At 40.6% G+C, this 14,603-nt stretch overlaps 1 protein-coding gene across 2 annotated transcripts in view; it reads right to left on the bottom strand.

Moving 5' to 3' along the window:
- The window catches only part of GDAP1 (ganglioside induced differentiation associated protein 1), a 19,156-nt gene extending 4,830 nt beyond the window's left edge, over positions 1 to 14,326 (bottom strand). For both annotated transcript variants that reach the window (XM_005866385.2, XM_014539854.1), the window contains exons 1-4: positions 14,141 to 14,326; positions 12,658 to 12,850; positions 1,837 to 2,010; positions 499 to 593 (exon numbers count right to left, since the gene is read on the bottom strand). In XM_005866385.2, coding sequence (XP_005866447.1) covers positions 499 to 593; positions 1,837 to 2,010; positions 12,658 to 12,850; positions 14,141 to 14,257 — 579 coding nt within the window. In that variant the 5' untranslated portion in view covers positions 14,258 to 14,326. The remainder of the gene's footprint in view (positions 1 to 498; positions 594 to 1,836; positions 2,011 to 12,657; positions 12,851 to 14,140) is intronic.
- Between the last annotated feature and the right edge of the window lie 277 nt (positions 14,327 to 14,603).

The following is a 14,603-nucleotide window of genomic DNA, read 5'->3' as shown; positions in this document are numbered from 1 at the left end:
AGGGCACATGCCTGGATTGCGGGCTCGATCCCCACATGCAGGAGGCAGCCAATCAATGATTCTCTCTCATCATTGATGTTTCTATCTCTCTCTCCCTCTCCCTTCCTCTCTGAAATCAATAAAAATCTTTCTTTTTAAAAAGAGAGAGAGAGGTCAACTGTAACTGATGAAGCCCTTAGGAGGCAGATAAGCCACAGACAGAGGGCAGCCTAGGCCTGACGCGCAGAGTACCTCGAATGTGTTGTTCACCTGCTCTTACCTTTTGGAACTGTGCTTGGGAACCAGCATGCGCAATATCCGCTGTCTAAGCAGCTGTTGTTAGGTTTGAATATCAAGCCAACTAAAGAAAAATTCTTTCTGAAAGCAAAGCATGAGCCACAGGTAAATGGTGTGCTGGGGACCTGCGATCTTTAATAGGAGATGTTCTAGAAACAGTGCTAACGGTAGAACATTTAGCACAAACAGTGGCTGTCAGCTGAGGACACCTGGTCTACTCACTTTCAGGCGCTTCTGTTTTGCGATGTAGGCCTCCTGCAAATCTGGGTTTTCTTCAGCAAGTTTCTTTAGTTCGGACTCTGTGTTACCAATTTGGCCTGATAAGGAAATCATTTTTGAAACAGAAAATTATTTCCTTCCTTCTGTGTGAGAAACAAGGAGAAGCGGGAAACTCGACAGTAAGAGCAGGAGTTCAGGGGCTCAGGCCCTGCCTCTGCCTCGGGCTCACCCTCTCTGTGCCTCAGTTTCGTCACCTTTAACGTGGGCCTATCAGAGTACCTGCTCAGGGGCAGGATTCAGTGAGAAGCGCCTGGAAAGAGCTGAGGGAAGGCCCAGACGTCGTAAATGCTGGGTGCAGGGTACTTGCGCTACCTTCCCATACCTTTCAAGTTTTCTGTAAGGAACTTCTATATGAAGAGGAGGGCAAAGCCTTATTTAAAATACATATACAAATTCTAGGTGACAGAATTGTATCTATCAGAATACTTGTTTCAAATCACAGACGAGTCCTTATGAAGAGAAGGAGGGGGAACAAGAGGAAGGTGAGAAGCAGGAAGAGAGAGGAGAAAAAGAGAGTGTAGAAGAGGAGGGAAGGGAAGGGAGAGGAGAAGAGGGAGGAGGAGAGGTACCAAAAAGAAAGAAAAATAACATAAGAGAATGATAAAGGTGAGGCTTGGTTTTTGGAAAGAATATTGTTTCTAGGTTTAGAAGCTGTAGGTGTGTGTTTCTAGTCAGACATCCACAGAGTCTGACCACAACCACCATCCCCAATTTTCTTGTCCCCAATTACTATGCCACAGCGCACCCTTCTGCTGCTCTACACCTCATGTAGCAACCCTACTCCTTCCTCGGGCAGGACAGGATGGAAGAGAGCTGGACGGCTCAATTCAAGCTCTGTAATTCTGCAATCACTGGATTTAGAGTAAAGGTGAAACAGCCTGAAGTTTGGCTCCCTCACATAATGAAAGGGAAGAACCAGAAATGTGAACTCAGTTGCCTCTGTTCCCCACAGATCCCAGCTTTCCTGATTCCCGGTCCAGCTGTCCATGAGAACACGTCATGGTCTTTACTTTTCCACAGGTCACTCTTGTGAGTTTTATCCAAACTTGGCCCTCAAAGCCGAGAGCTGGGAGATCAGGACCTATAGACCATAAATGTCCAGCTGGACAGCTGAAGCACAGATTATCCTGGGTGCATGGTCCATCTATCACATGCCCGTCCATGAAGCAAACTCAACAACTCTGTTCCCATCTCCTCTCAATGCTCATGAGATAGGCTAGATCTTAAACGAATTAAAAAAAAACTCAGGACAGAATTCAGGTCTTTAAGATTTTTACATACTTCGAATCCTTGTTGTTGCATAAGCTGGGATCATGGAGTCCACGGTTAGCTCCGGATGCAAAATGCAGCCGTGTGTATAGGCATCCATTGGCAAGGAGTCGAGCAGTTCCCGATAGTGTTGTACCCGTGGGTAATACATGCTTTCTTTATCAGGCATTAACTTGGGTGTTTTTTCTAAAGTGCATATACAAACACACGCACACAAACATTAAAGGGAAAGTTACAAATGAAATATTACATCAGAAACAAAAACCCAACCAACTCATCATTAACATTTTCGATATTATATCAAGGCTTTAAAAGATATCTCCCGAGCTCAGAGATTCAAATTTTGAAATGGCCTAATGTACCAGGCCAGATCCCAAATCATGATCATTCTGGCATTCTCACACTTCTCCGCCTTACAAATTACTACTCAACCCTCAAGGTCTAGATATGCCAGCTCTTCAAAGAGCATTCCCTGAGCTCCTACAGCTACCAGCATCTGACTAGGCCAGGTGTGCCTTCCTCTGTACACGCAAAATACCGTGAGCATACTCCATTAGAGCCCTGATCACCTTAATTATTTCTATCTTTTTGCCCCATGAACCTCTGCAGGGTAAGGGGCCTGTGGTCCAGGGTCTAGTATAGTGCCCCATACATTTCAGGCCGTTGGTAAAGGTTGGTTAAGAATGCAAGCTCATTACAGACAGAGGTGCAGGGACTACTCTCTCCTAGGTTCCAATTAATACCAAGAGTTACCCTATTGATGCTATGTGAATGTGAAATGACAATCTTCATGGAATTTCTAATCTGTTATCTCTGGAAAGTGGATTTTACATGAATCCTCATTTTCTGGTTAAAATCTAAACTATAGACTCCTTGAGGGCAAGGACCATGTTCTCTTTTGCATCCTCAGTATTTAATATCACATTTGGCTCAAAATAGGTACACAGTAAATTTTAATTAACAAATTAATTAATACATTCCCAAATTACTAGGAATTATAGACAATAGCAGACACATGTATTTATAGTTTCACTGCTCATTGCTTCAGCTACCTGCATTCAACCATGATCCAAAAACATTAAACGAAAAGTTCCAGAAATAAACAATTCATACATTTTACATTGCATGCCATTCTGAGTAGCGTGATGAAATTTCATGCTATCCCTTCCTGTTAGTCACTTAGTAGCTGTCTCAGTTATGAGATCAAGCGTAGCAGCATCACAGAGCTTGTGTTCACACCACCCTTTTTATTTCATAATAGTCTCAAAGCCATTCACATAACTTTTATTGCAGTGTATTATTATAACTGTTCTGTTCTATTGTTGTTATTGTTGTTAATCTCTTCCTGTGCCTAATTTATAAATTAAACTTTATTATAGATATGTATGCATAGGAAAAAACATGATATGTAGGGTTTGGTACTATCCACAATTTCAGCCATCCACTGGGGGTCTTGTGTCTATCTCTAACAGAAAAGGGGACTAGTGTATTTGTGCTGGAGAAGCTCTGTAGTATAAGGGCACTGAGATATAGAAGCCAAGAAATTCTCCCAAGATCCCACAGCTAATTAGAGGCAGAACAAGAACTAAAGTCATCTATCTCTTAATACAGTGCTCTGTTTTATTCCATCATCATAACATCTTCAAAGAGCTTACTTTTCAGAGACTATCTAAGGATGATGAAGATGAATTGCATGACCCAAAGGTGAGGTCAATGTCCCTTCAGAATCACTTTCCACTTCTGCCTCTCAAACTGCCCAGAAAAAAAAAGGCAACTACCTTATTCCAACGAGTGAAAAGAACAGTCTCAATTTTATTGATTTATTCCTCCGTTTGGGTTATTTATTGAACTTAGAATCCTTTTGAGCATGACCCACTCATTCATAAGTGTTGACAATTCAGAGTTGGTTGCAGGGAAGGTTTCATAATGCCAGACCAAGTAGAACAAGTTTTTGAAGCCAACAGGCTATTTCTGACTCTCTAAGAAAACACAAGATGGATTATTCTTCAAACTGCTAGGTTATCCAATTCTGAAGGTTGCATTAGGATCATCCAGAATGAAGTGTCAGCTATACACCGCCTGCCAACAGTGGATTTACCCAACCAGAGCACACTTCCTTGCTGACCTTTCAAAATCTCTTGATCTCAGTGTATCACTGGGATGCTAACCAATCAATGCACGGTACACACATCCCACTTCCATGAGTACAACACGCTGGATGCCTTCTAAGGTCCTTGAAATATTGAGAGTTCTTAACCTTTTATGTGCCACCAGGCTCTGCTCAAAATATTGTTCTTAAATGTGTAAAATACAAGCTGTGTTAGCACTCCTGTGGTCAATTAATCCATTATGAGAAACACTCATTCTGAGGAGATTCTTGCCCATGATCATGAGGCCCAGAAAGAGAAGACCTGAGCTGACCCTCCGGTCTGGGGCTGAGGCCAGCCTGTATGAGGCAAACTCCAGCTAATCTACAAGACATGTAATCATGAAAATAAATTCTTGTTGTTTTTTAAAAAATGCATAAAATACAAACATAGGATTGTATAGGAAATTGATTATATAAAAACTAGAGGCTCGATGCACGAAATTCGAGCAAGAGTAGGCCTTCGCAGTCCTGGTGGCTGCCTGGATCCCTCCCTCCCTGCAGCTCCGGCTTTGACTGGTAGGACTTCCGGTCTAATTATCATATTACACTTTTATTATTATAGATACAGTTAAGAAAGTAATTTGAAATGATAAAATACTAATATGGGTGCCTGTGTGTTAATACATTAACAAGAACTAGCAGCAGGTCTATCATAATTTCAAAATAATAGGAGCATAAAGTTTAATTTTAAATACAGTGGGGCCTTGACTTACAAGTTTAATTCGTTCCGAGACCGAGCTCGTTAACTCAAATTACTCTATCAACTCAATGCAAAAAATCGGCCGAGAGACAGCTGGTATCTCAAAAAACTCGTTAGTCGGGACACTCGTAAGTCAATGCCCCACTGTATCTGCAATAACTTGATACGCTATGAGCACATCTGTGATTTCTATTGGTAACAAAGTCACAGGCACTCCTGCTACTGCTGTGGATTATGCCTACATTAGAAAGGAGAGGAAATAATAACTTTCTACCAGAAATTAGTGAAAACAAGATATAATTTCCCCCATCTAAGTAAGATCTCAAATCTCCTGAATTCTGTTCATAGACCACGAAGGGCAAAGTGTAGTTTGAGAATCCCTGAGCTTTCCCAAGACACTCTCAGTGGTCACAGTGTCAAAGCTGTTTTTATCGTAATTCTAAGATGTTGATTGTTTTCCCACTCTTCTCTCTCAGTGTACAGCGTTGCTGTGCAGGGGCTGCCTGACTCCTCCTTCCCCAGTTCATGGCACATAGGCGTGCGCGTTCTTGTGTTTCAAACTGCTCTCCGCTTTCATTTCCAGTGTGGTCGATGTTGATAGATGTGGCCCAGGTATCTTCAATCATTTCTAACACAAAGCGACCCAAAACCCAAAAAGTTTAAGAACCACTGCTTTAGGACTCTAAGAACTTCAGCTTAATACCATCAATGGGCCAGCATTTTTAAATGCTTCCCAGGTGGTTAAATTCATGGCTCCTGGCCCTGGCTGCCTTCCAGTGCCAGGCCTGAGGCTAGTGTCCAGGAGAGCAGCCACGTCCCCCTGGAGAGTGAAAGAGAGCAGGAAAAAGAGGCCTGGTTGCTTTCTGGGGAGGGAGGCTTCATGCAGCCAGGCCTGAACTCTTCCAATGTTGAAACGCATGCAAATAATGTTCTTGACGCCGTACGCCATTGCTATGTAACTCTCTCCCGAAACGCTGTGTCAGAGCAGAAAACACCCGTGGGTCCTGCTTCTCTTCAGTCTCAGCCTCTCCCAAGGACGCCCTGTCCAGCGCCACGTGCGCCATGGGCCGCCACCTCCCATCACCAGAGCACAGCAGTCAAAACACAGCTGGGAATTTCCTTTGAACTATACAGATCTGCCCTCTCACAGCAGTCAAAACACAGCTGGGAATTTCCTTTGAACTATTCAGATCTGCCCTCTCACTCTCATCAACTTTTATTTGCCAGCCCTTTCAGCTTTGCTATAATCCTGCGAAAATTAATCAACAAAACCCTCATTGCAATGGAGTGGGGAGGCTGGGAGAACTCTAACACAACGTGTCTCTCATAGCTCACTACTGACCCCACAGGGAGACGCGCACCAGCACCTCCAACATACTCCTCCCACCCAAGCTGGAGGAGGAAAAGGGTCCTCCCGGCCCGGTAACAGCTCCGCCAACGGGAGGCCTCCAAACTCAGCCAATGAGAAGTCACTATACTTTGAGCTTTCAATTTCCTCCAATGGATTCGTCCTTTACAACACTCCCTCCTATGTCCATACAAGAGTGTGTTCCTCTTGTTTCTCTGCGCTTGCACATGGTTCACCATTAGGCCACAGGTCCCAAATTGCAATTCTTTGTTGTTCCCAAATAAACACATTGTGCTGGAGAGATATCTGGCTATTTGTTAAAGGTCAATATACTAAAACTATATATACTAGTACACATATATATATACACATACCCCCTACTGGGGACCGAGCCTCTAACCTGGGCATGTGCCCTTGACCAGATTCGAACCAGGGACCCTTGAGTCCGCAGGCCCACCCCCTATCCACTGAGCCAAACCAGCCAGGGTAGTAATCGAGGACTTTGAAGAATCGGGCAATGGGAAGAGTTCCAGCATTGGGGGAATAGGGTTTCAGTAGTGGGAGCAACGATTAGCAGTCACTGGAAGAATAAATAAAAATAAATAGCCCAGCTGGTGTGGCTTAGTGGTTGAGCGTGGACCTATGAACCAGGAGGTCATGGGTTCGATTCTGGTCAGAGCACATGCCCGGATTGCAGGCTCCATCCCCAGTAGAGGGCATGCAGGAGGCAGCCAACCAATGATTCTCTCTCATCATTGATGTTTCCATCTCTCTCTCCCTCTCCTTTCCTCTCTGAAATCAATTTTTAAAAAAAGAATAAATAAATAACTTGCACAAGATCTGACTTCTTAGAAGACTGAGTAGGGGACAAGACAGGTCTTGTATTGGACCTAAATTTAGGCAACAACTTAGAAAAAGGCAGATAGACATAAAAAAGCAGAATGACGTGATAAACAACAAGGAGAGAAAACAAAAGAAGTTTTTGTGGTTTTTTAATCAGGAAAAAAAAAACACACAATAAAAGCATTCTGCAGCCCTTTAATTCTCAAGTCTCTATATTGCTGGTGATAATAACAATGGCCTTGAGCCATTTTTAAAAATTACATTCAGTTCCAAGAGCAAAAAGTAAAAAGGATCTAAGGACTTAAAGGCATAAGCTTCCATTATTTTACTAAATTCACTACTCTGATTGCCTGCATTCCCCAGTGATGGCAGATAAAGGAGGCATTTTATGCCTGTTTTCAAGAAAGACTCCCCCAGGTCTCTTTGAAGAACCTTCAGGTCTTCTCTACTAGCTCAATGAAAACAGAGTAGATTTCATTCCTAACTCGGTCCTTTTGTTGATTTTTTAAAAATTCTACTTAGATCACTTAGTGATGACATTAGTATATAAGATAATATGCATCAACTAGCTGAATAAGATTGTACCCTTCAAAAAGTCATACACCTGACCATTAGCAAATATACTAATAGTAAACAAGTTATGACCTGAAGCAAAAGGTATAATATGCATCAACTAGCTGAATAAGATTGTACCCTTCAATAAGTCATACACCTGACCATTAGAAAATATACTAATAGTAAACAATTAAGTTGTGACCTGAAGCAAAAGGTATGGTTAAAAACTAACTATAATTCAAGGTTATTTTAACTTTGGTGCTAGCAAGATCAAATCTAAACACAGACAAGAAAAATTACATGGTGTCAAATTATGCACCCAGGATTTTCTGTTATATATTAAATTACCCAAATTCAATATTCACCATAATACATCCTTGTTTTCAGGTTACCACTGGCAGTAAAAAAAACCCAAATTCAATATTCACCATAATACATCCTTGTTTCCAGGTTACCACTGGCAGTAAAAAAAATAGCATATGTTCTAGTATTTTGCAGTTATTTTATGCCCACATTTTTTTATTATCTAGTGGCCAAATTAAAGATCACCCAAAGAGATTATGAATAGTATAAGAAATATCTGGATTTTAAATTCCTATTATTAGTGTGTATATTCACTTGTCACATCCATTTCTCCTGAGTTCTCCTAGTTTTCTTACTATCGTATAAATTGCTTGCTTTACTGTAACTACTCTTCATCACATGCCCAGGTAGGAAAAGTTGTCACATATATGAAAACTGGGTAGTAGTGATAGTACATGCATGTCTTGCAAGCAGGTTTGGCACCCAGCCAACTTTATAGAATGAAATTATCTTTGAAGATAAGTTGTTAGTGATTTGGGGTCTTTTAAATTGGGACCTTGTGCCAATTAATACCCAATAAATGTCTGCTGAAAGAATGAATCAAGAGATTGCTCTTGGCCAGCCTTTGGTTGAGCAACGGAGTAGTTCTAAATTCTTCCTTTGACCCAGCCTCTGACCTCAAGAACATTCCACTGTTAAAGTACAAAATTCAACGGAGTACATTTGAAGATCTAATTGGCTTTCTTAAGTGATTCATGAATTGGGCTAATGTCTACACCAGTCTTCCATGTAACTGCTTTAAAAAATATCAAGTATAGCCATCATTCAATTTAATATTCACTTTCTTTGGCTAAAACTTGGAAAGACTGTCTTGGTGATCAAATTTTCCCCCCAAAACTAGCAGTTATTTAATGGACTTATCTCAAAAGGATGTAACTATGGAAATACTGATTACAGAGAGAGATTGAGAAAGGTCATTTTTAGTATAATCCCCAGCTGATAGACTAACACGGGATAACAATAGTAACAGTGAAGGAGGTACCAGTTCACTACACTCTATTCTTTAGAATGGATACACTTAATTGAAGTCTCCCTATTATAACCCTGGGCAACTATACACCTCATGAAATCCATTCACTTATCATTCTAATTTGCCAACTCCTTCACAGTTCCATCCATAACTGGACAAAATGCTACATATTCCAACCAGTTAAAAATGCAGCAGGTTACAATTCCCCATATTCTAAATAGAACCTATACTTCTGAAACAATTTCAAGTCATACTAGCCTTTTGTTTATTACTGGCTTTTATTGGTAACTTGTTAGCCAGCCAGGCCTCCCATCCTTCATTAATGGAGGTGACTTTTACAAACAACATTCACACACTACATTTAACCTTGTTAAACTTTATCTCAGTTATGTTTCCATTTTATCGTTCCATTGGAAACATTTCATAAGCTAGTCATCATATTAACCATCCTAGCTTTCCTGTCATTTACAAATCTAATAATGTTTCTGCTGTGTCTTTATTCAAGTCATTTATGGAATCGTTAGGCTCCTCAGAGAATAGAAGCCTATATGAACACCAGTAGAGATCCCTGCCCAGGTTGACATTTATTTTCAATAATTCACTTATTTTAATAATTCAAATGTATTTATTAAGTTCCTATTAAAGAATATTCACCATATAAGGCATTGGGAATACTGTCGTTAATGAGACAGACACTGTCTCTGACCTTATGATGTTTAGAGTGGTCCACAAGCAATTGAAATAATTAAAATAAAGTAAAATAAAAATTATTATAGAATAAATTAAAAAACAGTCTATGGCTAAAGGAGCAACCTAGTATAAGAAATCTAAAATGAATATTCTTTAATACAGTGGTTTATTCAACTGAAAATGTGCACTTCATCAAGCCATAGTTGCTCCTTCATTCCACAAGGGTATCATATAAAGCAATTGTAAATGCTCTACTTAAATCAAGATACACAATATCTAGAATCATGCCTGGCACATAATAGACTCTTTTCTTAAGTGTTAATGACATTTCTAACAAGCTCCCAGTGATACCAGAGCCACTGGTCAATGGAAGAAACTTTAAGTAGCAAGAATTGGTAGAATTCCCCACTCCGCCTCCTTGACAATTGGGATAACATTTGCCTATCTCTTGTCTGGCTCCTTTCCTAATCACCCTGAGTTCCTAATGGTAAATATAAAGTATCTTAATGATAATTGCAATAACACTTGCATGTTTGTTTTTTATTTAATACTTTGGGATAAACTTCATCTGTAGATTAGACTAGTCTTCATTTATGTAACTAATTGTTCTTGTGCTGGTTTGGTATGGGTTTAGGTCCTTTAATATTAATCTTTTACAACCCTAAGACTACTCTCCTAGGAAAGAGGAATAAGTAAGATAGGAACCAGTTGGACTTGCTTTATGTCTGCAATTGATAAAACTATGTCACCTAATCTGAGAGGACAAACAGAAGTCAAGTCACCAAGGACCTGGAATACGTTAGGGTCAGCTTTAGGCTACAAGCTAGGATTCTTGATTTCTTATTCTGTTGGTACATCAGAATTAAAGTCCTTAGTTTCCATATTTTTATCTTAACACTTAGCCCACAATGCCTCCTCCTCTGATTCAATAAATTATAATAAGAACCTAGTATTTCCCTTGTTAGAGCAGGACGCAGAATGTGTTTCAGTTTTGTTGTTATACTACAGTCAAAGGAAAAGGAAAAGCCTAAGGATTATGTTAAGAAAGCCTAATAATCATTAACATTACTATGTTATTAAGTAACATATTTCATATTACTCAATATCTCAGAGGAGAAACAATGTAAGGAGGAAGAGATAAGGAGAAGGCGGAGGAGGAGGAGAATGGTAGTAGTAGTAGTAATTTAAGAGATACTAACAAAAGATTAAATATGATTTTCCATTTACTGTATCATTTTAAAGCTTGTGATTATTTAAAACAGAATTCTTGTACAATTATTTTTGTTTTATTCACATTATTATAATCACTTTTCCCAGTAAATACAAATTATTACTTAATAGGCTTGTCCATTTCCAAAAAGCTCAAAGTTGAGAAAAATGGTATTAAATCAATTAGCCATCATTTTCAATATAACCCCCAGCATATAGACTCAGAGGGATGGCAGGTAATTAGAACCTAGTATTTCCCTTGTTAGAGCAGGACGCAGAATGTGTTTCAGTTTTGTTGTTATACTACAGTCAAAGGAAAAGGAAAAGCCTAAGGATTATGTTAAGAAAGCCTAATAATCATTAACATTACTATGTTATTAAGTAACATATTTCATATTACTCAATATCTCAGAGGAGAAACAATGTAAGGAGGAAGAGATAAGGAGAAGGCGGAGGAGGAGGAGAATGGTAGTAGCAGTAGTAATTTAAGAGATACTAACAAAAGATTAAATATGATTTTCCATTTACTGTATCATTTTAAAGCTTGTGATTATTTAAAACAGAATTCTTATACAATTATTTTTGTTTTATTCACATTATTATAATCACTTTTCCCAATAAATACAAATTATTACTTAATAGGCTTGTCCATTTCCAAAAAGCTCAAAGTTGAGAAAAAATGGTATTAAATCAATTAGCCATCATTTTCAATACAATCCCCAGCATATATACTCAGAGGGATGGCAGGTAATGACGAAGGAAAAAGCCATTCATTAAATTCTTTCATTTAGATCAATGGCCACCTCTAAATAACAACTCCAGTCAGAATCCTAGAGAACTGAACAGTTGGATTAAGAGCAGAAGCAGCCCATTGCTCATCGAATTCCCTGGGGTCCCTGCCCCATTCAAGTCCCATATCTGTTTTCCCTCAAAGTAGTACCTCCTCAGACATTTTTCTTGGCCAGTTTCCTTACTCAGTTTCCAGTGATTTGACGTTATATTCTGGTTTTAATTTGCCCCATTAACATCAACACAACTGATGGGAGATGGAGAGGCACTGGATCTCACGCAGCTCCTTTTGCAGAAGGGTACTCTGCTGAGAGCTAGGAGCCCTGCGTTCTGTTCTCGGTCCTGCCAGTCCTGATCAGCTGTGGAATCTTGGGCAAATCAGTGAAGCCACAGTCTCCTCAGAGGATTGTCATGAGGAACAAGTGACACATGTGTAAGTGGCAATGACTATGGAAGACAGTTGGTACAATATGAAGATATGGATTTGAAGGGCTTGCAGTACAGCCCTGCCCTGAAAAAGCTATATTACCTTAGGCAGTCCCTCATGTACAAAATGGGAATAACTAGTCTACCGCACCTGCCCCAGATGGGTTCTTTGAAGACTGAATAGAACAGAAATTACAAAATGCCTGATATAAAACAGGCGATCAATAAGTGATTGTTACTTAAAGGCACTATAATTCCTTCCAAGAGATGACATTCAAACTATACAGGAGTTACAGGGGACAAGAACTCAAAAGTATACCAACATTCTATTCTCCCTTGCCTATAATTTATCCCTCTGTTCCCCTCTTATTGTTTTTAAGGTGGAACCATTTGGTAGAACAGATGAGACTGATTTTCATAGTGTACATTTAGAATCAATATTATGAATTTGACCTTAAGGCAACTAAATTAACCACCACAAGCCACACACCGGCAGGGTTTTTTTTACATGTAAATTTAAAACATTAGAACTTGTAGTTTACATGAAATTTAAATGGAGTTGTACTGGTTTGTACAAAATTTATGTTATTGGCCTAATTTATTTTTGTGTGCTTATGGAAATGGAAAAGTTTTTATCACTAAACCACCATCATGAAACCAAAAAGAAAAAAAAAAGAAAAAAGGAAGAAAGGGAAGGAGGGAGGGAGGAAGGGAGGGAAGAACGGATGGAGGGAACACATAGACTTGTGTTAAAAGTAAATCCAAGAAATCACAAATAGCCTTAACATTACCATCCAGGAAAGTCTGTTCAAGATAATCAATGATCTGAGTGGCCTCACAAATAATGCTTTCCCCGTGGATAAGGACAGGCACTTCTCCAGTTGAGTTCAAACGCATAAACCAAGGCTCATTGTGCTCACTCAGGGGCAGACTTACGTCATGTTCCTCGCACTTCAATGCCTTTTCAGCAATTACCAAGCGCACCTGGAAGAGGTCACACCGGTTACCACAGAGCATGGGGGCTTTCAATTAAATGGCATCCCTGGATACCACTAGGCAGCTTTTCTGTGCTTCCCTGAGTTATGAATGTTTTCAACATCCTTTTTAGCTACAGTCCTGTGCAGCATAACTACCATTGGGTCAACGACAGGCTGCGTATATGATAGTGGTCCCATAAGATTATAATGAAGCTAAAAAAATCCCCATCCCTTAGTGATGTCATAGCCATCCTAGCATCAGAGCACAACACATTACTCACATGTTTGTGGTGACGCTGGTGTAAACAAACATACTGCACTGCCAGTCATATAAAATTATGTGCATGCGTACTATTATGTACAGTACATAATACCTGATAATGACAATATATGACGGTGTTACTGGTTTATGTATGTACTATACTGTACTTTATCCCGGTATTTAGAGTTTACTTGTAAAACAATATATCATGTTACACCAGCAGCAGCCTCATATATCTTGTTTTTACATGTCTCTTGATTGCATCATTTTCTCTTGTGTGTAAATTTAATCTCATGTAGTTTTGTACATTAATATGCTGTACAGGCTTGTAGCCTAGAAGCCATAAACTGTACCATATTGTCTAGGTATGCAGCAAGCTGTACCATCTAGGTTTGTGGATGTGCACTCTGTGATGTTCTCAGAGCAACAAAATCGCCTGACAGTGCATTTGTCAGAACATGTCCCTGTTTAAGCCCCATGTCACTGTATTCCTGTTCTAGAATTAACAAGTCAGATATAATCTAATGTCTTGTTCCTATGGATTAGAAAAGATCAGTAATGACAATGACTCTGGCTACAATAATTCAGTCACCCTCCCCATCACCAATACTTTCTTTGTGCCCTAAACCTAATTATATTCTCCCCAAAGAAGAAACTGAAATACAAATATGCTAGACCTTTTGAAAGAGAATGGATGGGAACAAAATGGAGTAAGATCGGTGTTTGGGGCTGTTTGAAAGCGCTTCCCTCTGCCTCACTCTGCGAGGCCCAGGGGACAAGGCCTTCAGCCCAAACACCGAAAGTGATGCTTTTGGTCTTATTCCATGAGTGGCAGCGCCTCGGGCATAGGCTTTCCATCTCAGGCTGATGCTCCCTGCCCCCCACTAAGGCGCATCCCTGCCCTGGAGGGAGCTTTGGTGGGGTTAGGGCCCTGGAGGCCTGTTTCCTGGTGGGCCAGCGCGGGCCAGGCCCCGAGGGAGCTGTCCTGGTGCTGAAACCCGATCCTCTCCGCCCTCCGCCGGCCGAGGCCTTTACCTTTTGGGAGCTGAAGGAATGTGTCCAATGGTACAGAATGAGCTTAACCTCCGCCTCCGACCTGCCTTCCGCCATCAAGGGCGCGCCCCCTCCCTGCTCATCCTGCATCTGAGCCATTTCGAGGTGCGCTCTGTATGTCTCCCACCCGCACTGCCCTGAAAAGCTTGGGCAGTTTTCCCGCGATGCCTCTCGGAGCCTGGAAAGCGAGTTCGTGCGGACGAACGGGCCGCTGGGAAGTGTAGTTTCTGCAGCCAGAAAACTGTGGGGCAGCGTCTGCAAAACCGGGGTGTACGTGAGCCAGAAAGCCTCTGGGGCACGGGGGTCACCGGGAGGCGCAAGTAGGCGTTTTTCTTAGAGGAAACAACCTAAAGTGCATCCCTGGTCATTAAAGTGGGTAATGAATAATGTTGATAGTAAATTACTCGTTGGTTTTGGAGGTGGAGTAGAGGTTGCTCAGATATAA

Source organism: Myotis brandtii, unplaced genomic scaffold (assembly GCF_000412655.1).
Source record: "Myotis brandtii unplaced genomic scaffold, ASM41265v1 scaffold23, whole genome shotgun sequence".
Classification (NCBI taxonomy): Eukaryota; Metazoa; Chordata; class Mammalia; order Chiroptera; family Vespertilionidae; genus Myotis; species Myotis brandtii.
This window is presented reverse-complemented; position numbering and strand designations above follow the sequence as displayed.